Below are 21,121 nucleotides of genomic sequence, written 5' to 3' on the forward strand. Positions count from 1 at the left end.
AGGAGTTCCCGTCTTAATTTTTGTTTGCGTCCTGAGGTCGGATTTGAATCTGTAACCTGGTGACTCGGACTTCATACTACCAGCTGAGCCACAGTTGGCACTATAATCTGGAATTCATATTTTTATCTTGATTTTAGTAATGATGGTGAATGGAGACCATAGAATTGGTATCTTTGCCAAAAGAGCAATCCAGACTGGAGAAGAATTATTCTTTGACTACAGGTATGAACTGCCTTCTTTAGCAGTAAAAGTGTTTAGGAGAATAGGATTTGTTTCAAATGCTTTTGACAAAATGTTCTGATGGAATTCCAGTGTTAGAGCATTGCTAAAGTCATAAGATCTGAGGATTAATGTGCAAGCGTTAAAGCAAAGTATATTTTGAAATTGGTTTATCCATGTAAATTTAGTTTTGACAATTTCTTTATCTCTGACTTGGGGATCACTACATTTGTCATTCTGCAAGGAGGAATAAATCTTAATAGGGCGTTTCTTGTACGAAGGAAAACCACTGGGTTGTGATACTGTCAACTTGTTACGATGTACTGTCAGCCTTTACTTTTAAGCACTAGTGACCTGAATAATTTGAACATTATTTGAATTGCAAATCAAAACAGCTGAGTCTAAACCATCTGGTCAAGTTCAGTGATAACATGGTGTAAAGCTGGAAGAACACAGCGGGTCAAGCAGCATCAGAGGAGCAGGAAAGCTTGATGTTTCGAGTCCAAGAAGGGTCCCTACCCGAAACGTCAAGCTTTCCTGCTCCTTTGATGCTGCTTGGCCCGGTGTTCATCCAGCATTGGCAGTTCCTATTATCTCTGGTCAAGTTCAGTATTGTCTTGGAAGGTGTCAAATGGTGGCTGAAATAAATAACATTGGAATTGTCCCTTGTTAAACTACTTCCCTGCCAAAATTGCATAGCTGTTTTTGTAGTTGTGCACATTGTATTTTGACATGAATATTGAGCACTATCTGGATGGCGAGTTGATGCAAATGAAGGAAGCCAACAATAGAAATAGGACTTCATGAGGGGTTACCACAATTATGCTCATTGTATAACACAAGAAATAGGAGCAGGTTCCTTGGCCTGTTGTGTCATACAATGACATCAGGACTGATTTTGATTGAGGCTTTAGTGCTGCATAAAGTAACAAATCTGTACAGCATGGACGTTGAATACATTCAATGAACCAGTCCTCTGTGGGAGAGGGTTCCAAAGATAAGACAGATGACAAGAAATTTCTTGAGGGTTGTTTAATCTTCAAACTTTTGGATTTCCCATGTGGGGAAATCAACATCTAGCCTGTCAAGCTCCCTGCACCACCCTCCTCCCAACACAAATTCATTTTGTTCTTTTATTCCATCAAGGTATAATCTGTGACTGCTAATTGTGTCCAGGAACATCTTGAATTTATATTGTTTGATTCTCGAGCTTTGTGCCCAACTAATCAGGATATTTTGTATTCTACCAATTCAGTAAGATCAAGCTGATCATCTACCACAAAACATACTATTTCACTGCCCTACCTCCAAATCCTGGTTTCTCCTTAGTGCCAAAAGTCTACCATTCTGTCTTATTAACATGAACAAGCACAACCTCCTGGGGTTGAATTCCAAACGCCTTAAATTATCAGAGTAAAAAGTGATCCTAGGCCAGGAGGGGAGAAAAGTTTCCCAGTATCCAGTCCTCAGAATTTTGAACATGAGAACATCTCTACGCCTGTAGATACAGCTTCTTGTTCATGTGTTTGGTTCATGGAATATCTGGAATGCACTGCGGCGGAGAAACTTTTACTTAAACACCATAGTCACGGGTTTATGAAGTTATATCAAGCAGTCACAAACTTATGATCACCTAAATTGAAGTGTGAGTTAAAATGGAAAATGAACAGTTTTGAAGGTGTTTGGAAAGTTGCTGCTGCACATTTAACTGAATTGACCTGCACTGGAGCATTCCACAGGTGGACTAAATTGATCATTTTTGTTTTTTCTAGGTACAGTCAAGCTGATGCCCTTAAGTATGTTGGTATAGAGAGAGAGATGGAAATCCCATAAAATTAAACTGCCTCAGTTATACAGGCAGCTGCTTTAATATTTCAGGATTTCTGTGTACTGTATGGAAACATATTTAAACAACTCTGGTTAATTAACTGTGATAATAATTTATACTGAAATAATGAATCATTTTTCAAAAGCTGCCAGTTTTATATCTACTTTTACTATACACCAATATGGTGAGCTGTTGGTGCAATTATCAATAAAAAGAACTTGAATTTTCATGATACTTCAAATATCGGACTTAGTGTTTTTGCTATGACATAGCCCATTTAAGCATTTGTGCAGTGTGAAACACCTTCCTAACAATCCATCTAAGCTCATTCCTTTGAATAAAGGAACACGTGTAGGTTTGTATCAGTGGACTCATTAACCTTACACAGCTGATGTGTTCTTTAACAAAGCAGTGAATATAGAACATTACAGCACAGTACAGGCCCTTCGGCCCTCGATGTTGTGCCGACCTGCCATACCGATCTGAAGCCCATCTAACCTACACTATTCCATGTACGTCTATATGCTTGTCCAATGACGACTTAAATGTACTACCGTTGCAGCAAAGCATTCCATACCCTTACTACTGAGTAAAGAAACTACCTCTGACATCTAGCCTATATCTTTCATGAATATGTGCCACTTTTCTGACCACTCAATTAATATCTGCCAGTAGTCAGCTCTCACTAAGTTTGCAAGTTATAAAATTAGTCTCTTAATTTTGCCCACCTGTATGGTAACTTGTATAAGTTTAAATAAACAGCAGGGGTCAATGAGCTTTATAGAACCCTAATGGAAACAGACTTCCAGGTGCAGGATCCAAAATGGGCTCAATGGCAAGAAACAAATAGAATCCCTAGGAATACTCCTTTCTCTGAACGCAAAAACATAATTTTCCCCTCTCAAAATCTACTCTAATAACCCGTCCTTTTCAAGGTCATACTTTGTAATTGTCAAAAACACAGCAATACGTCTTTTTCATCAGATACCAATTTCAACATTGAATAAACAAATGGAAAAGAGCCCACTTACCCCCCCCCCCACTAATCCAAAACTACTGCCCTCCGATAAATGTGCTAAATAAATTCAAGTACTCTAGCCCATTAAAAATTGCTACACAAGATTACTGAGCATTCAAATTATTTTCACTAAGAGCTAAACATTGGGTTTTGTTGTTGGTTGGATATGTTTTTACATTGAGTATAACAATGTTGCAGTAAGGGATTGTTAGTGAGGGATTCCTTACAATCTGAATTTTTTTTTAAAGCCCACCAAAGTAAGTATTAAATCAGACTATTTACAGAAATCATTAAATTTTATTTATCACACATTAAAAAATGAACCACACTATACAAATGGTTTTTCTCATAGCAGATAATGCAGATTACACATTTTTCTAAAGGGCTCGTTCAAATTCACTAGTATGCTTTTGGAAAGTGCTGCCAACATTGCATTCATAAATTAGTTTATTTTTCCCTGCTGCCCCTTACATTCAGAGCAGTGGTGGCCATGTATAGCTGAAGTAAGGTTTTTTAAATGCAGAAAGGCAGTAGCATGCAACCCCGATGTAGAAGATTCAATTCTTTTTTATCATTTTACTGTAAGGTTAGGGGTTTCCTTTTGATATTTACATATTGAAATATAGCAATCCTGAGAACAGTTCTGTAAAGTAAATGTGACTGGCTGATGGTTTCCACTCTTACTAGAGGTCCAGCAAGGCAGCAGTCTGGCTGCAATGGAGTTCAAGAATGCAATCTTTTACATTCCCATCTTTATCACAAAACTAATAGCATCTCTGTATTCAAAGCCAGCATGTCTTAGGAATGAAGTTTTATTCAGACACTTTTATAATATTAAGCCAAATAACTGTATGTGTCCTTTTCCCCATCCACACGCTCCAAATACTCCTTTTCTATCAGTATGTCGATGCATTTCTGCAAAGGAAAAATTAGATAATGAGGTGGTGCAAATGCAAAGTTTTGATATTTTACACTAAGCAGGTTCCTGACAATACAAATGTGCAGAGAATCAACTCTTTAGTAACTTCTAGTCACCTTTCTAACAACTGATCCAGTACCACAGGTTAGCAGTAGCTCATCACATACAGTCAAGCAAAAGTTGAAATTCTTCTGGTTCAAGTGGTAGTGATATATTTGTGTAAATAAAGATTTGTCATACTCTGCCAAGCTATCATAAAATGGCTCAACAGTGCTCAGTTTCGCAAAAAAAAAGTCAAACAATAATTGTTAGTATTAGAAACAAGAACTCAGGCTCCATCTGACCTGCTGTGGGGGAGACAGAGAAAAAGTTAACACTTCAGATTCTGATGAAAGGAGAAATTTTTGTCTCTGCTTTTTCAACATTGCATTAACGTAAGTGAAAATAACATTTTACACCTGAATGCAGTGAAGTTTTGTTATTAACTTGAGCAATAGCAATTCAGAGCCTGTTTTACATTTCATGCCAGAATTGCTGCTGTGCATCACTTTTAAAGTGAGAGAAACAAAGGTCACACTGAATGTTGCTCCAGTGTTTAACTGCAAAAGACTTTAATTGCTGCAAGACTACAAAAAATTACTAACAAGGAAATCATTAATAATAAACTTTGTATATTTTAAAATGGCCTTTAACTAATTTGCATTTAATTAAAATATAAGCAAACTATAAATAATTGCAGGCTGTAATCATACATTAAAAGAGTCAAAGAAACAAAACTCAATGAATCTATGCTCTTTGATTCAAGCAATTTTACTGTTTTATTTTCTCTCTCTCTCTCTCTCTCTCTCTCTCCCTTCCGATATATTGGGGGGGTACAAAAAATGTCTAATAGGAAACGCTACAGCCAAACCAAATGCTGAATCTCACCAAATATTTGAATCTTAACCTGAATCAGATCAATGAGCATCAATTAGAATTAGGCCTAACTGATAGAAACATGACAGCTGATTTCTGTCCACATAACTTTGAACAACAGCTTTAGCCATATGGTAATCAAATTAAGTTGGACAGGGGTATGCACGGTAGTTCACTGTTGCACACACAATTTACAGTCAAGGGGAGTGTAAAGAAGGGTATAGTTTGAGAGTACGTACCCAAGTAGCATCAAATGACTTAATAGAAGCTAGTTATGAATCCAGAATGTTTTGCTGGAAGTAACCAATTTATCTTGGAACTTGTCATTTTAAATGTTGCGAATGGGATATCAAACTAACCAATTCTCATTAACACTACCAGTGACAAAAAGTTCAAATAAAAGATTCATCACCTTGAGAACTGGGCTAATACATAAATGAGCTGAGTTAAAATAGGTGGTGTGTGTCTCAGGATAATTCTAATATCAGCAAGTGTACAATAGGTTTACACGAAAAGTGAGCGAAATGTAAATACATATAATGGCAGAGAATGTGAAACCAAAACATTTGAATGTGACCTGATCCCAAAGCCTCTGGTAAATATTAAACAGCTATCAGGTTCCAAAATGCATCTGATTAACATACTACCAAGTCAACATTCTAGGAAAGCAACAGGAAGATCCATTCTAGAGTGTGTGATGCTTTTTTTTTGGTTACACAATTTTTTATGCAAAGTAGGGAATTGATCACTGGAGGGGATCTTTGATATTCCTGATAAATCATTTGTGCCAAATTCTGGTATCATGTTCCTATGGAAGTATTTATTAAATAACCAATATCCTTAATTGCAATTACATGTTATTGTCCTTTTTAAAAACAGATTATAAAATTTATTCTAAAAGCAAAAAGGGAAAGAAGAAAAAGTAAAAAGATAACAATGGTCAATAAATAAAACTCTGCTCATGGGTAGCATCTTCAGAAATGGCAAAAAGCTATTGAATAGTTGTTAATAATAGCTCATGAACAGTTGATGACATGAAACAATGAAAAACAATGAAATGAAAGTCATTGCTTACATCGTTCTCAATTACACAATTGCTCATTTGTGTACAGCGTTGTACAACATGGAAACAGACCTTTCAGTCCAACCCATCTTTGCCGACCAATTATCCTAAACTGTTCTAGTCCCATTTGGCCCGTATCCCTCCAAACCCTTCCTACGGCAGCTCACTTTGTATACACAACACCCTCTGCAATTAGAAGTGATCCCTTTTAAATCTTTCGCCTCTCACCTTAAACCTATGCCTTCTAGTTTTGGACTTCCCTATCCTGGGAAAAAGCACATTGCCTATTGAAAGTTGAGGGGAGATCTAACAGAAACTTAGAAGGGTGGGCACTAGGAAGTTGTTTCCATTAGGCAGGGAGACTAGGACCTGTGGGCACAGCCTTAGAATTAGAGGGGGTAAATTTAAAACAGAGGAGATATTTCTTCGGCCAGAAAGTGGTGGGCTTGTGGAATTCATTGTCACGGAGTGCAGTGGAGGCCGGGACGTTAGATGCCTTCAAGGCAGGGATAATAAATTCGTGATCTCACATGGAATCAAGGGCTATGGGGAGAGTGCAGGGAAGTGGAGTTGAAATGCCCATCAGCCATGATTTAAATGGCGGAGTGGACTCGATGGGCCAAATGGCCTTACTTCCACTCCTATGTCTTATGGTCTTATTCACCCTATCTATGCCCTTTATGATTTTAAAAACCTCAAAGGTCACCCCTCAGCCTCCGATGCCTACTCAGCCTCTCTCTCCAATCCTGGCAACAACTTCATAAATCTTCTCTGAACCCTTTCACATTTAACAACAACTTTTCTATTGCAGGGAGGCCACAACTGAACACAGTATTCTAAAATAAGAGATAACAAGGTGCAAAGCTGGATAAACACAGCAGTCCTTCACCTTGTTATCTCAGATTCTCCAGCATCTGCAGTTCCTACTATCTCTGAAACAGTATTCTAAAAGTGGCCTAACAAGCCTAAAGGGTCCTGTACAGCTGCCACATGACATTTCAACTCTTGTACTCCATACACTGGCCAATGAAGGCAGGGATGCCAAATGCCTCCTTTACCACCCAGTCTATGCAAAACTCCACTTTTAAGAAACTATGCACCCATACCTATGACGTCTCTGTTTGGCAACACTTCCCAGGGCCCTACCATCAAGTGAAAACTGAAAGAACTGCGGATGCTGTAAATCAGGAACAAAAACAGAAGTTGCTGGAAAAGCTCAGCATCTGAAGAAAAGTAAGTTCTGAGGAAAGATCATTGGATCCAAAACGTTAACTGATTTTTTTCTTCATAGATGCTGCCAGACCTGCTGAACTTTTCCAGCAACTTCTTTACTTGCCTTACCAAAACACAACACCTCAGAATTATCCAGATTAAACTCCACCTGCCACTCTTCCCCCCACGGGCCCATCGAACCTTTGTACTCCGAGATAATCTTTTTCACCGTCCACTGAACCACACATTTTAGTGTTGTCTGCAAATTTATTAATCAAACTTCCTGATTCATACAAAAATCATTTATATAAACGACAGAAAGCAATGGACTCAGCACCAATTCTTGCTGCACACCACGGGTCACAGGCCCCCAGTCTGAAAAACCACTCAAAACAGTATCCTCTGTCACCTTCAAACCAATTTTGCCATTAGCTTCCATGTGATCTAACCTATTCATACAAAAATCATTTATATAAACGACAGAAAGCAATGGACTCAGCACCAATTCTTGCTGCACACCACGGGTCACAGGCCCCCAGTCTGAAAAACCACTCAAAACAGTATCCTCTGTCACCTTCAAACCAATTTTGCCATTAGCTTCCATGTGATCTAACCTTGCTAACCAGTCTATCATGCAAAACCTTGCCAAATGCCTTGCTGAAGTCCGTATTGACGTCTACTGCTCTGCCTTTTTCACTTCTTCAAAAAACTCTCAGTCAAGCTAGTGAGACGTGATTTCCCACATACAAAGCCGTTTTGGGTATCCCTAATTTGGCTTTCCAAATGCCTGTCCCCGTCAGAATCCCCTCCAACAACTTATCTGCCACTATACGTCCACCTTTATAATTTAAAAAAAAAATCAGACTGCCTCGCCATGGTCTTCTGTTGCAAATTCACATCAGTTTAGCACCATTTAAGTCTGACTTACCACTTTCAGCAATTGCAAACCTTGGCCAGTTGGAGTCTTTTGTTAATTTTGTCAAAGCTTTACATGCCATATCTGTATTGGATGGCCAGTTTTACCAATAAAATATTTGCAATGCTTAAAGGGACAAAATAGATTGTGAGCTTAATATAAGGGGTGATATCCTTTGGTCAGCACAGGATGCACTCAACCTCATCTGGTGTATTTTATCTTTATTTACCATGGATAGATGTTTTGAGAAAATTTAGCAAAGTGAAAAAAAAATAGATTTGGTTGGCTTCATTAGATATTTGGAAGATCAATATCAAATTCACTGGAATCTGAATTACTAGCCTTGGACTTACAATATCAGAAAAGCTGTTTTCACTTTATTTTGATAGATGTTCTCAATTCAGCCAGTAATACATTATCTCTTTTGCTCTCCTTTTCAACCCTATTGAAGGTGCTAATTGATATATGGGGGTGCGACTTTAGGACTCTCATCAACACTTAGGGACTGCCAAAGGGATTGCATCACACCCATAATTTGTTACCTGAACTGTTCCATAAAGTACTTGTTTTATCCTTGGAAACAAAACCAAAGCGATTTTACTTATTTTTCTCCTTGCTTCACAACATTATCAATTTTATTTTGAGGTGAACATTCACAATGAAGCAAAGTTATGTGGCACAAGGATGTGTTGACATGTTGGTTCATGGCTCTTTGAGAGCCACAGAATAATGCAGCACTAAAACAGACCACTCACTCCATTAATTTTTCCTTAATAATACAATCAAAACAGGGATGTTCGCTGGTGATGATCAGCACCCTTCACAGCAACTCTCATGCTGAAGTTGTCCAAATGACAAACCATTGTGACAGAATCCAACTATTTCCTTGTGACAAATTTATGAGAATTCTTTGAGGAGATAACAAGCATGATGATTAAAGGGAAGCCAGTAGATGTAATGTACTTAGATTTCCAAAAGGCATTCAAATGCTGGCCTTTTTTTCTAAGAGAAGAACTCAGTAGTTTCGGGGTTGGTATATTAGCATGGATACAGAATGGGCTAGCTAACAGAAGAGTTGGGATAAGTGGGGCTACGTAAGACTCATTTAATCAGTGAGAGAACCAGTGCTCACGGGGAAAAGGCACGAAAGGAGAGTTGACGATCATCAGATCAGTCATGATCTCACTGAATGGCACAGCAGCAGACCTGAAGGACCAAATGGCCCAGTTCTGCTCCTGTCTTACTGCCTCAACATCTTAATGCCTTGGAATGACCATTAGCATACAACCACAATCAATTTTATGTAAGATTCAATTCTGCGGTTTAGAGGCAAATTATTTTTAAGCATCAGCCTCTGTGAGATAGAAATCTAATATAGCTAACAGGTTAAGAATGTTGTTTCTGAAGCCAACCTTTTATGCAACGTAACCTGCATTCAGAATTTTTGCCATCTCTGAAGACATTAATGCTGCAAAAAATTAATTTTACTTCATAAAATTTCTAGTTTCAATTATGCATAACCCCTTATTAAACCTCCAAATAATTCCACCTAAGAAAGCATTTTCAAGGGTTTGAAAAACAATTTAGAAAACGTACAGAGATAGTAGGAACTGTCGATGCTAAAAAATCTGAGATAACACGTTGTGAAGCTGGATGATCACAGCAGGCCAAGCAACTGCTTGGTCTGCTGTGTTCATCCAGCTTCGCACCGTATTATCTTAGAAAATGTACTGTTTATTTGCTTTTCAGAAGTCATCAATAGTGGCCTAAAAGTGGCCTAACAAGCCTAAAGGGTCCTGTACAGCTGCCACATGACATTTCAACTCTTATACTCCATACACTGGCCAATGAAGGCAGGCATGCCAAATGCCTCCTTCACCACCCAGTCTATGCAAAATTCCACTTTTAAGGAACTATGCACTCCACTTTTAAGGAGCTATGTCTTCCTTCTAAGTAAGGCAATCGCACAAAATGGGTTCCACTTGACAGAAGAGAAATTGTCACCTTGCTGTTCTTATACATATACATTAATACATTGTTTTTAAATTCAGGAATAGATAAGCTGTACGCAAGTATCTGGTGAACGTACCTTAATGACTGGGACCCTGGGTTTGAACCTGGAGGACAGTTGGTTCAGTACCTCTGCCAGTAATTGCTGATGTTTCAGAACTTTTCTCATCTTCATTATTCGCACAATTGCAGCCTTAGTGATATAATTAATAATCAAAGAATATGGGATTAAACGACTTGTTCCAAGATTTGGCTGCTGATTAAAATGGTAGAATGATTAAGGCACAAAGCTGTTATCCCCCCCCTCCCCCCCCAAGCTTAACATAGTTGTACCGTGCACTTTTCCTGAAAGTCCAACCAAATCTTCCCCTTTGGAAGGCACCAATGATATAGGTAAAGAAAACAGGGTGAGGTCCTACAAGCAGAATTTAGAGAGTTAGGAGCCAAGTTAAAAGGTAGGACCTCAGATGTAATAATTTCAGGATTAATACCAGTGCCATGTGCTATTCAGAGCAGAAATGAAAGAACAGGCAGGATAAATGAATAGCTTGGGAGATGGTGCAGGAGGGAGGGGTTCAGATTTTTTGGGACATTTGCACCAGTTCTGAGGGTGGTCTACACCTGGGCAGGACTGGAACCAACATCCATGGGGTTGCTTTTGCTAACACTGTAGGGGTGGGTTTAAACCAATGTGGCAGGTGGATAGGAACCAAATTAGGTGGTCAGTGGACAGTAAGGAGGTAGTAACTAAAGCCTGTAAGGAATTAGATAATGAAGTCAGTGTGACTAAAGGGAAGGGTAGGCAGAAAGCAGATGATGATTGCAAAGGGACAGGTGGTCTGAGGTGCTTTTGTTTTAATGTGAGAAGTGTAGTAGGTAAGGCAGATTAATTTAGCGCTTGGATTAGTATCTGGGAGTATGATGTTATTACTGTTACCGAGACTTGGGTGAGCGAAGGGCAAGATTGGCAACTAAATATCCCAGGATATAGATGCTTCAGGCAGGACAGAGACAGAGGTAAGAGGGGTGGAGGAGCTGCATTACTGGTCAAAGAGGATATCACAGCTGTGCTGAAGGAGGGCACTATGGAGGACTCGAGCAGTGAGGCAACATTGGCAGAGCTCGGAAATAGGAAGGGTGCAATGACAATATTGGGGCTGTACTACAGGCCTCCCGACAGCAGGCATGAGATAGAGGTACAAATATGTAGACAGATTATAGAAAGATGTAGGAGCAACAGGGTGATGGTGATGGGAGATTTTAACTTTCCGAACATTGACTGGGATTCACTTAACGTTAGGGGTTTAGATGGAGCTGAATTTGTAAGGAGCATCCAGGAGGGTTTTCTAGAGCAGTATGGAAATAGTCCAACTCCGGAAGAGGCCATACTGGACCTGGTGTTGGGCAATGAGCCCAGCCAGGTGGTTGAAGTTTCAGTAGGGGATTACTTTGGGAATAGCGATCACAATTCCGTAAGTTTTAGAAAACTGATGGACAAAGACGAGAGTGGTCCCAAAGGAAGAATGCTGAACTGGGGGAAGGCAAACTATAACAAAATTAAGTAGGAGCTGGGGAATGTGGATTGGGAGCAGCTGTTTGAGGGTAAATCCACATTTGATTTGTGCGAGGCTTTTAAAGAGAGGTTAAATGGAGTGGGGGACAGATATGTCCCTGTAAAAATGAGGAATAGAAAGGGCAAGATCAAAGAACCATGGATAACAGGTGAAACTGTGAGACCAGCAAAGAGAAAAAAGGAAGCATACATAAGGTCTAGGCGACTGAAAACAGGTGACGCTTTGGACGAATAGCTGGAAAGTAGGACCAATCTGAAATGAGGAATAAGAGGGCTAAATTGGAATTAAGAGGGCTAAATAGAGTCATGAAATATCTTTCGCAAACAGGGTTAAGGAACATCCCAAAGCCTTTTATTCATACATAAGGAGCAAGAGGGTAATGAGAAAAGGGTTGGCCCACTCAAGCACAAGGTGGGGGGGGGGGGGTGGAGTTATGTGAAGAGTCAGAGAAAATGAGTGAGATTCTTAATGAGTACTTTGAGTCGGTATTCACTGAGGAGGGGGACATGACAGATGTTGAGATTAGGAATAGATGTTTGAATACTCTAGGTCAAGTTGGCATAAGGAGGGTAAGTGTCGGGTATTCTAAAAGGCATTAGGGTAGACAAATCCCCAGGTCCGGATGGGATCTATCCCAGGTTACTGAGGGAAGCGAGCAAGGAAATAGCTGGGGCCTTAATAGCTATCTTTGCAGAATGCTTGAGCACGGGCGAGGTCCTGGAGGACAGGAGAATTGCTAATATTGTCCCCTTGTTTAAGAAGCGTAGCAAGGATAATCCAGGTAATTATAGACCGTAAGCCTGACATCAGTGGTGGGGAAGCTGCTGGAGAAGATACTGAGGGATAGGATCTATTTACATTCGGAAGAAAATGGGCTTATTAGTGATAGGCAGCATAGTTTTGTGCAGGGAAGGTCATGTCTTACCAACTTGATAGAATTCTTTGAGGAAGTGACAAAGTTGACAGATGAGGGCTATAGATGTCATATGCATGGACTTCAGTAAGGCGTTTGATAAGGTTCCCTATGGTAGTCTGATGGAGAAAGTGAAGTCGCATGGGGTCCAGGGTGTACTAGCTGGATGGATAGAGAACTGGCTGGGCAACAGGAGACAGAGAGTTGTAGTGGGAGGGAGTTTATCATAATGGAGAACTGTGACCAGTGGTGTTCCACAGGGATCCGTATTGGCTAGACCGTTATTTGTGATATGCATAAATGATCTGGAGGAAGGTATAGATGGTCTGATTCATGAGTCTGCAGATGACACTAAGATTGATGGAATAGCAGATAGTGAAGTGGACTGTCGGAGATTGTAGCAGAATATAGATAGATTGGAGAGTTGGGCAGAGAAATGGCAGATGGAGTTCAATCCAGGCAAATGCGAGGTGATGCATTTTGGAAAATCCAATACAAGAGCAAACTATACGGTAAATGGAAAAAGCCCGAGGGGGAAAACTGATCTGGGTGTTCAGGTCCATTGTACCCTGAAGGCTAAAATGCAGGTCGAAACAGTGGTCAAGAAGGCATACAACATGCTTTCCTTCATCGGATGAGGTACTGAGTACAAGAGATGACAGGTCGTGTTACAGTTATACAGGACATTTGGAATTCAGTGTAAAGTTTTGGTCGCCACATTACCAAAAGGATGTGGATGCTTTGGAGAGGGTGCAGATGAGGTTCACCAGGAGGTTGTCTGGTATGGACAGCACTAGCTATTAAGAAAGGTTGAGTAGATTAGGATTATTTACATTAGAAAGATGGAGGTTGAGGGGAGATTTGATTGAGGTCTACAAAATCTTGAGAGATATAGACAGGGTGGACAGCAAGAAGCTTCCCCCCCCCCAGAGTGGGGGACTCAATTACTAGGGATCACAATTTCAAGGTGAGGGGGGAAAAGTTTAAGGGAGACATGTGTGGGAAGTTCTTCACGCAAAGGGTGGTGGGTGCCTGGAACATGTTGCCAGCGGAGGTGGTAGGGGCGGGCATGACAGCATCATTTATGATGTATCTAGACAGATACATGAATGGGCAGGGATCAGAGGAATACAGATCCTTGGAAAATAGGCAACAGGTTTAGATAGAGGATCTGGATCGGTGCAGGCTTGGAAGGCCGAAGGGCCTGTTCCTGTGCTGTAATTTTCCTTGTTCTTTGTTTGTTTAGCAAATTACTGTCCTTACAAACATGCTTTAATTTTGCTTGGCAGATGGAAGTTTTGAAAGGGTCTGAGAAAAGGAATTAATTTCAAATTTTGTGGACAAAACTGGAGCAGTTCTTTAAAAGGGGTTATTGCAAGTTCACCATGGACATTGGCTTACATTGTTTTAAAACAAGGTGTCTGAAAATCACATGGTGACAGCTGCTTTCTTTGCTGTAGACTGGTTTGGAGAATTGCTTGTTTTGTCTGGGTAGATTAGTGGGAAGCTTGCTAAAAACAAGCTAAGCAAAAGGAAAGCTTGCTATGAGCTGGCCAGCTGATCTCTGCCATTTCTCAAAAAAAAAATCCTTCACATAAATTCAGGGTGAAATCTATTTTGTTCTTTTGAAAGAACAATTGAAAAAACAAGGATCGTCTTTCCTGAGCAAACTGTTACTTCAAACCTTTAGAGAGCACTACGCTTGATCAGGGACTTCACTACACAAGTCAGAACATCAGAGCCACAGACTTTGGCATATTCTACACTTCATTCTTTTGACTTCAAGAGTGATCCATTAGCTAGAATTCTGACAGATCTCTTTTCCTGAAGGGGACAGGTATAGGAATAAACATTTATACTTATATGTGAGTGTGTATGTTAACTAATTAGCACATCTTTATTGATGAAGTTGTTTTGATAACACTGTAGCTTCTTTTATCGAAAAATCTGTTTGATAGATCATCTTGTTTAAAAACCTGGTATAAATAAGGTATTTACTTGGTTACCTTGATAACTCGATATGGTATTTTTAGCTGATGTTGCAACCCATGGGGTAATGGAACTAGAAAGATGGTGCACTTGCCCGGTCTCTGTGATTTCTGTTCCCACTTCTCATCCATTTATTTATTCTATCCAAAGTTTTTCCTCATTTAGAAAAGAAATAGGAGTAGCAGTAAGCATGTTCCCTCTTTTTGAGGCATAGGAATGGGCAATTTCAGGTTGCTTGACAGAGAAACTTTCTCAGTAGACTATGTGCCTCGATGTGACCATCAGTCAATACTATCACGGCTGACACTGACAATCTTCCCTTGCTGCCTTATAGCCATTTCCGAGTGTGTTCTAAACTACCTTAAATATATTTGTGCTGAGCAACCACATCGCTGGGTGAAAATCTTCTTGTCTAAATAGCTGACCCTAACACTATGATCCTTGGATTCTGAACTTTTCAGCCTGAGAAAACAAAGTCTCAAGGTCTATCCTATCAAACCCACTAGAAATTTTATACAACTGAACAAGATCACCTTTCATTCTTCTGAACTCCAAAGGATATAGGTCCACATCACTCAACCTCTTCTCATAAGATAGCACCCTCCCTCAGGAATTAACTAGTAAGCCTTAGAGAAAGGGTGCAACCTAGACAAGTGGATCCTTCGTTAAATAAGAACACTAAAACTACACATTATTCCAACTGTAGAATCACTAAAATTCTGTATAAATACACAAGGAATTTTATTTGCTATTCCAACACTTTTGAAATTAACGAGAGAGGTGATGGGGAGGTGATGGCCGAGTGGTATTACCGCTGGACTGTTAGTCTGGAGGCCCAGATAATGTTCTGGGGATAACCATCATCTCCAACACCATTCATGACCTCATCACCTCAGGGGACCTCCCACCCACAGCCTCCAACCTCACTGTTCCCCAACCCCGCACGGCCCGTTTCTATCTCCTTCCCAAAATCCACAAACCTGCCTGCCCTGGTCGACCCATCGTCTCAGCCTGCTCCTGCCCCACCGAACTCATCTCCACCTATCTGGACTCCATTTTCTCCCCTTTGGTCTAGGAACTCCCCACCTACGTCCGTGACACCACCCACACCCTCCACCGCCTCCAGGACTTCCAATTCCCTGGCCCCCAACACCTCATCTTCACCAGGGACGTCCAGTCCCTATACACCTGCATTCCGCATGGAGATGGCCTCAAGGCCCTCCGCTTCTTCCTGTTCCGCAGGCCCGACCAGTCCCCCTCCACCGACACTCTCATCCGCCTAAATGAACTCGTCCTCACCCTCAACAAATTCTCTTTTGACTCCTCCCACTTTCTACAGACTAAGGGGGTGGCCATGGGCACCCACATGGGCCCCAGCTATGCCTGCCTCTTTGTAGGTTACGTGGAACAGTCCCTCTTCCGCACCTACACAGGCCCCAAACCCCACCTCTTCCTCCGGTACATTGATGACTGTATTGGCGCTGCCTCTTGCTCCCCAGAGGAGCTCGAACAGTTCATCCACTTCACCAACACCTTCCACCCCAACCTTCAGTTCACCTGGGCCATCTCCAACACAGCCCTCACCTTCCTGGACCTCTGTCTCCATCTCAGGCTTGTAACTGATGTCCATTTCAAGCCCACCGACTCCCACAGCTACCTAGAATACACCTCCTCCCACTCACCCTCCTGCAAAAATTCCATCCCCTATTCCCAATTCCTCCGCCTCCGCCGCATCTGCTCCCACGATAAGATATTCCACTCGCGCACATCCCAGATGTCCAAGTTCTTCAAGGACCGCAACTTTCCCCCCACAGTGATCGAGAACGCCCTTGACCGCGTATCCCGTATTTCCCGCAACACATCCCTCACACCCCGCCCCCGCCACAACCGCCCAAAGAGGATCCCCCTCGTACTCACACACCACCCTACCAACCTCCGGATACAAAGCATCATCCTCCGACACTTCCACCATTTACAATCCGACCCCACCACCCAAGACATTTTTCCATCCCCACCCCTGTCTGCTTTCCGGAGAGACCACTCTCTCCGTGACTCCCTTGTTCGCTCCACACTGCCCTCCAACCCCACCACACCCAGCACCTTCCCCTGCAACCGCAGAAAATGCTACACTTGCCCCCACACCTCCTCCCTCACCCCCATCCCAGGCCCCAAGATGACATTCCACATTAAGCAGAGGTTCACCTGCACATCTGCCAATGTAGTATACTGCATCCACTCTACCCGGTGTGGCTTCCTCTACATTGGGGAAACCAAGCGGAGGCTTGGAGACCGCTTTGCAGAACACCTCCACTCAGTTCGCAACAAACAACTGCACCTCCCAGTCGCAAACCATTTCCACTCCCCCTCCCATTCTCTAGATGACATGTCCATCATGGGCCTCCTGCAGTGCCACAATGATGCCACCCGAATGTTGCAGGAACAGCAACTCATATTCCGCCTGGGAACCCTGCAGCCATATGGTATCAATGTGGACTTCACCAGTTTCAAAATCTCCCCTTCCCCTACTGCATCCCTAAACCAGCCCAGTTCGCCCCCTCCCCCCACTGCACCACACAACCAGCCCAGCTCTTCCCCCCCACCCACTGCATCCCAAAACCAGTCCAACCTGTCTCTGCCTCCCTAACCGGTTCTTCCTCTCACCCATCCCTTCCTCCCACCCCAAGCCGCACCCCCATCTACCTACTAACCTCATCCCACCTCCTTGACCTGTCCGTCTTCCCTGGACTGACCTATCCCCTCCCTACCTCCCCACCTATACTCTCTCCACCTATCTTCTTTACTCTCCATCTTCGGTCTGCCTCCCCCTCTCTCCCTATTTATTCCAGTTCCCTCTCCCCATCCCCCTCTCTGATGAAGGGTCTAGGCCCGAAACGTCAGCTTTTGTGCTCCTGAGATGCTGCTTGGCCTGCTGTGTTCATCCAGCCTCACATTTTATTATCTTGTATTCTCCAGCATCTGCAGTTCCCAATATCTCTAATGTTCTGGGGACTCTGGTTCAAATCCTGCCACGGCAGGTGGTAGAATTTGAACTCAATAAATTTCTGGAATTAGGAGTCTAATGATGGCCAAGAATCCATTGTCGATTGTTGGAAAAATCCATCTGGTTCACTAATGTCCTTCAGGAAAGGAAACTGCCATCTTTACCTGGTCTGGCCTACATGTGACTCCAGACCCACAGCAATGTAGCTGACTCTGGGCTGCCCTCTGGGAAATTAGGGAAGGACAATAAATGCTGCCTAGCCAGTGATACCCTCATCCCATGAATGAATAAAAACAGTGATATACTGATATACCCTTAAATCATGGAACCTTTACTTAAATTCATTAAAAAAAATCACTTTACTATTCTACCCTTTACGTGCCAATTTTACAACCATACACTTAACCCTTTTTGATTCCTCCTTGCAAATTGGTTTACCATCTAGCTTTGTATTATGTGGCAATTTACATATACTGCATTTGGTTACCTCATCTAAGTTATCAATAAGTGCGATTCCCATAAGTGGGCACAATACTTACTTCATATGATGCCTAATGAGAACTTATAACAGACTTCAAAAAACTTTCTTGCTTTGTGCTCTGTTTATAAAGCGCTGGATGCTTTAACAGATTTCTCAACTTTCCCTGCCAGTTATCTGTATTCCTACATCTGTTTAAAATTGCACTATTAATAAGAAACAAAATCTACATGCTCTACAATCCACCAAAATACATTTCAGGAATAGTTTAAATCTAGTCTTTCGCAATGGAACTTTTCTAAGTTCCTCAGCTGGGAGCGGAACAGAGAAGTTCTTCTCAAAAAGATAAATGAAAATCAATTTACAATGGTCCAATTTATAGCAATCATTGTATATAAGCAAAATACAAATCATGTGGCCAAAACAGATCACTGTTTTTCACCACTAGTCTCATATTAGCTCACTCTTTTCAGCCAAGTTAGGAAAAAGGAAGTCCGCTTTAAGAAAAAGAATTGTATAGTTTTATACAGCCTGTCGGCTTTTGAAAGAAAAAGCCTGCATTTGTTTAGCATCCACAAGCATGCCACAATGAAGAATCAGAAAATGATTGAGAAGTTTAGCACTTCACATCACTGTCATCAAAAAACATTCGATGAGAAACAACAAAGGGAGAGGGAGGATTTAGAATTCATATGCACCAATGACATTGTCAAGGCAAATAAAGAGGCCCTGCGTTATCAGTATGAGGAACTAGGCACCAAATTAAACAAACGCCTAGTATGGCCGGGGGTGGAGGGAGGGGTTTAGACAGATGTGACAAATCAAACAGCTGAATCATGGCAAGAAGAAAGGTGTTAATATGGAAAATGATAAACAGACTGTAAACAGTACACCTAGAACAAATCAACAGATGAGGTGAGGGATGTCAGAAGTAACAAAAATAACAAAACTGAAGCCTTTTAAAATCAGAAGGCATACAGCATTTGAAACAAAACAGATAAACTGATGGTGCAAATAGAACTAATTAACCACACTTTGATTGTCATTATATAGTGAAGGCTATAAAATGGCTAACTGGGATCTGAGCTGTGAAAGATGAGAGACATTTAGGGAGGACAAAAAGTTAGGAAAAGTTGGAGGAAGGCTCTATTAATTATTTATTAGAATAATACAGCTGTGGTTTCGCTAGAATAGAAGAAATAATGCTACCGGGTGTTATGTAAAGTATAACAGTATACTCCATCCTGTGTGGTTTAAGGTATTAATAGTGGAAGCTTCTCAAAAATAAATTCAAAAATAATTGTCAGGATTTTAATCAACGCACAGACTGGAAAAATCAAATGAGCATAGGTGAGGAGTTCATAGAATGTTTTCAGAGTAGTTTCTTTGACTAACATTGTTACTGTGCACTGAGATAGGATTAAATAATAACCTCAGTGAAGATGCCGCAGGTTGCAACAATCATAATATTACTGAATTGTGCATTCAGTTTTAGAGAAAGAGCAGATTCAAGGCTTTAATTTTAAAATAATTGGTCATAATTTACCAAACATGGGTAATCATAAAAGCAGAACCAGTTAAAGCTAACTGACAAATTGGAACATTGCAAAAACACATTCCAATGAAATGAAAGAAAAAATCAAGGAGAGGATCCACCGCGTGTAGTTAACTAAAATTTAAAAAGAATATCAAAAAGGAAAATAAACTTTATCATTGCATTAAGATTTTGGTAGGTCTCAAGATAAAGACAGAGTATTTTAAAAAAAGAAAACAGTAACTAAAAGATTATCAAAAGAGGGAAGAAATTGAGTGAGGGAACAGTAAATATGTGGACACCTTTCTGAGTGTAAAAGCAATAGGGGAGGAATACATGAATACATTAACTACCGTACTATCAATTGTGATATGAATAGTATGAACGGCACAGCTGGCACAAGATCCTTGAACTTCATTCAAGAGATTTTTTTTAAAATGCCAACACAAAACAAGCCCAATCAGAAGGGTCTTAATTCTAGCTGAAGCTGAGCAAATGAATAAAGTAGCAGTGGATGATCCTTTTGGAGGTAGTGACCATAATACAATTAGATTTAGCATTATGATGACAGAAGGAAAGAACAGGAATACATGTTTTAGGTTGGGAAAATTAAAAAAAATTACAGTATGATCCATAAGTTATTATCAGGAAAAAATAGCATCAAATCAGTGGGAGGCATTCAAAAACAAGATTGATGGTTGGTACAGTGTAGGCATGTCCCCACAATGGAAAAAAAGTGGCAGTGCCAAATCTAGAGATCACCTGACATCTAGAAGTATGTAGGTTAAGATAAAGGCAGGAAATGAAATCTTATTACAGTCACAAAATCTTAATGCTGTAGAAAGCCGAGAGAAAGAGAGAAAAGAGACCAAGTATGAAGTGGAGTAAAAATGAAAATTAGGAAAGAAAAGGGTGGACAGGGAAATGTATGAGCAAGGAAAACCAAGAAAAATCCAAAGATATTTTAACAATATATTAAGATATACATGGGCCCATGTGTATTGATGCAGATAATGTGGGTAGGAATCTCAATGAGTATTTGCTTGTCTGCACCAAAGAGAGAACAAGACAGACATCTGAATTAAAGTGCAACAAGAAATATTAGATATAATAAGCATGGTGGGGCGTGGGGGTGGATGTACTGAAGGCACTGACATCCTTATTGAAAAAAGGTGTAAGGGATAGGCTGAATAATTATAGGCCAGTTGGTCTGAATGTGGTATTGGACAAACTATTGAAATCAATTCTGACAGACAGGATATCATTTAGAAAGACAGAAATTAGGCATAGGCAGGGATGGAAAGAAATGATAATGAGGCAACAGCCAGAATTTTGGACAGAGTTCAAGTCACCACAAATAGGACATAATTGCTCTGGAAAGAGTAAAGATAGTCAAAAATGTTGCCAGAGCTTGAAAATTTTAGTGATGACAAAAATAATTTTAAAATATGGACAAATTAGGCTTATGTTGCTCAGTGTAGGAGTCTGAGGAACAACTGGTGAACAAAATTATAAGATGGGAAAGACCTGCT

The 21,121-nt window shown here is 40.8% G+C and overlaps 2 protein-coding genes across 3 annotated transcripts in view; one reads left to right on the forward strand and one right to left on the reverse strand.

Annotated features, from left to right (window-relative positions):
- Nucleotides 1–2,247, forward strand: part of ezh2 (enhancer of zeste 2 polycomb repressive complex 2 subunit) — a 91,179-nt gene extending 88,932 nt beyond the window's left edge. The window contains exons 19-20 of the mRNA XM_048522206.1: nt 138–222; nt 1,992–2,247. Of these exons, the coding sequence (XP_048378163.1) occupies nt 138–222; nt 1,992–2,052 (146 nt within the window). The 3' untranslated portion in view covers nt 2,053–2,247. The remainder of the gene's footprint in view (nt 1–137; nt 223–1,991) is intronic.
- A 1,095-nt stretch (nt 2,248–3,342) lies between these two features.
- Nucleotides 3,343–21,121, reverse strand: part of LOC125465676 (cullin-1) — a 133,184-nt gene continuing 115,405 nt past the window's right edge. For both annotated transcript variants that reach the window (XM_059638038.1, XM_048559408.2), the window contains 2 exons: nt 10,180–10,293; nt 3,343–3,980 (listed from right to left, as the gene is read on the reverse strand). In XM_059638038.1, the coding sequence (XP_059494021.1) occupies nt 3,900–3,980; nt 10,180–10,293 (195 nt within the window). In that variant the 3' untranslated portion in view covers nt 3,343–3,899. The remainder of the gene's footprint in view (nt 3,981–10,179; nt 10,294–21,121) is intronic.

Source organism: Stegostoma tigrinum, chromosome 2 (genome assembly GCF_030684315.1).
Source record: "Stegostoma tigrinum isolate sSteTig4 chromosome 2, sSteTig4.hap1, whole genome shotgun sequence".
Lineage (NCBI taxonomy): Eukaryota > Metazoa > Chordata > Chondrichthyes > Orectolobiformes > Stegostomatidae > Stegostoma > Stegostoma tigrinum.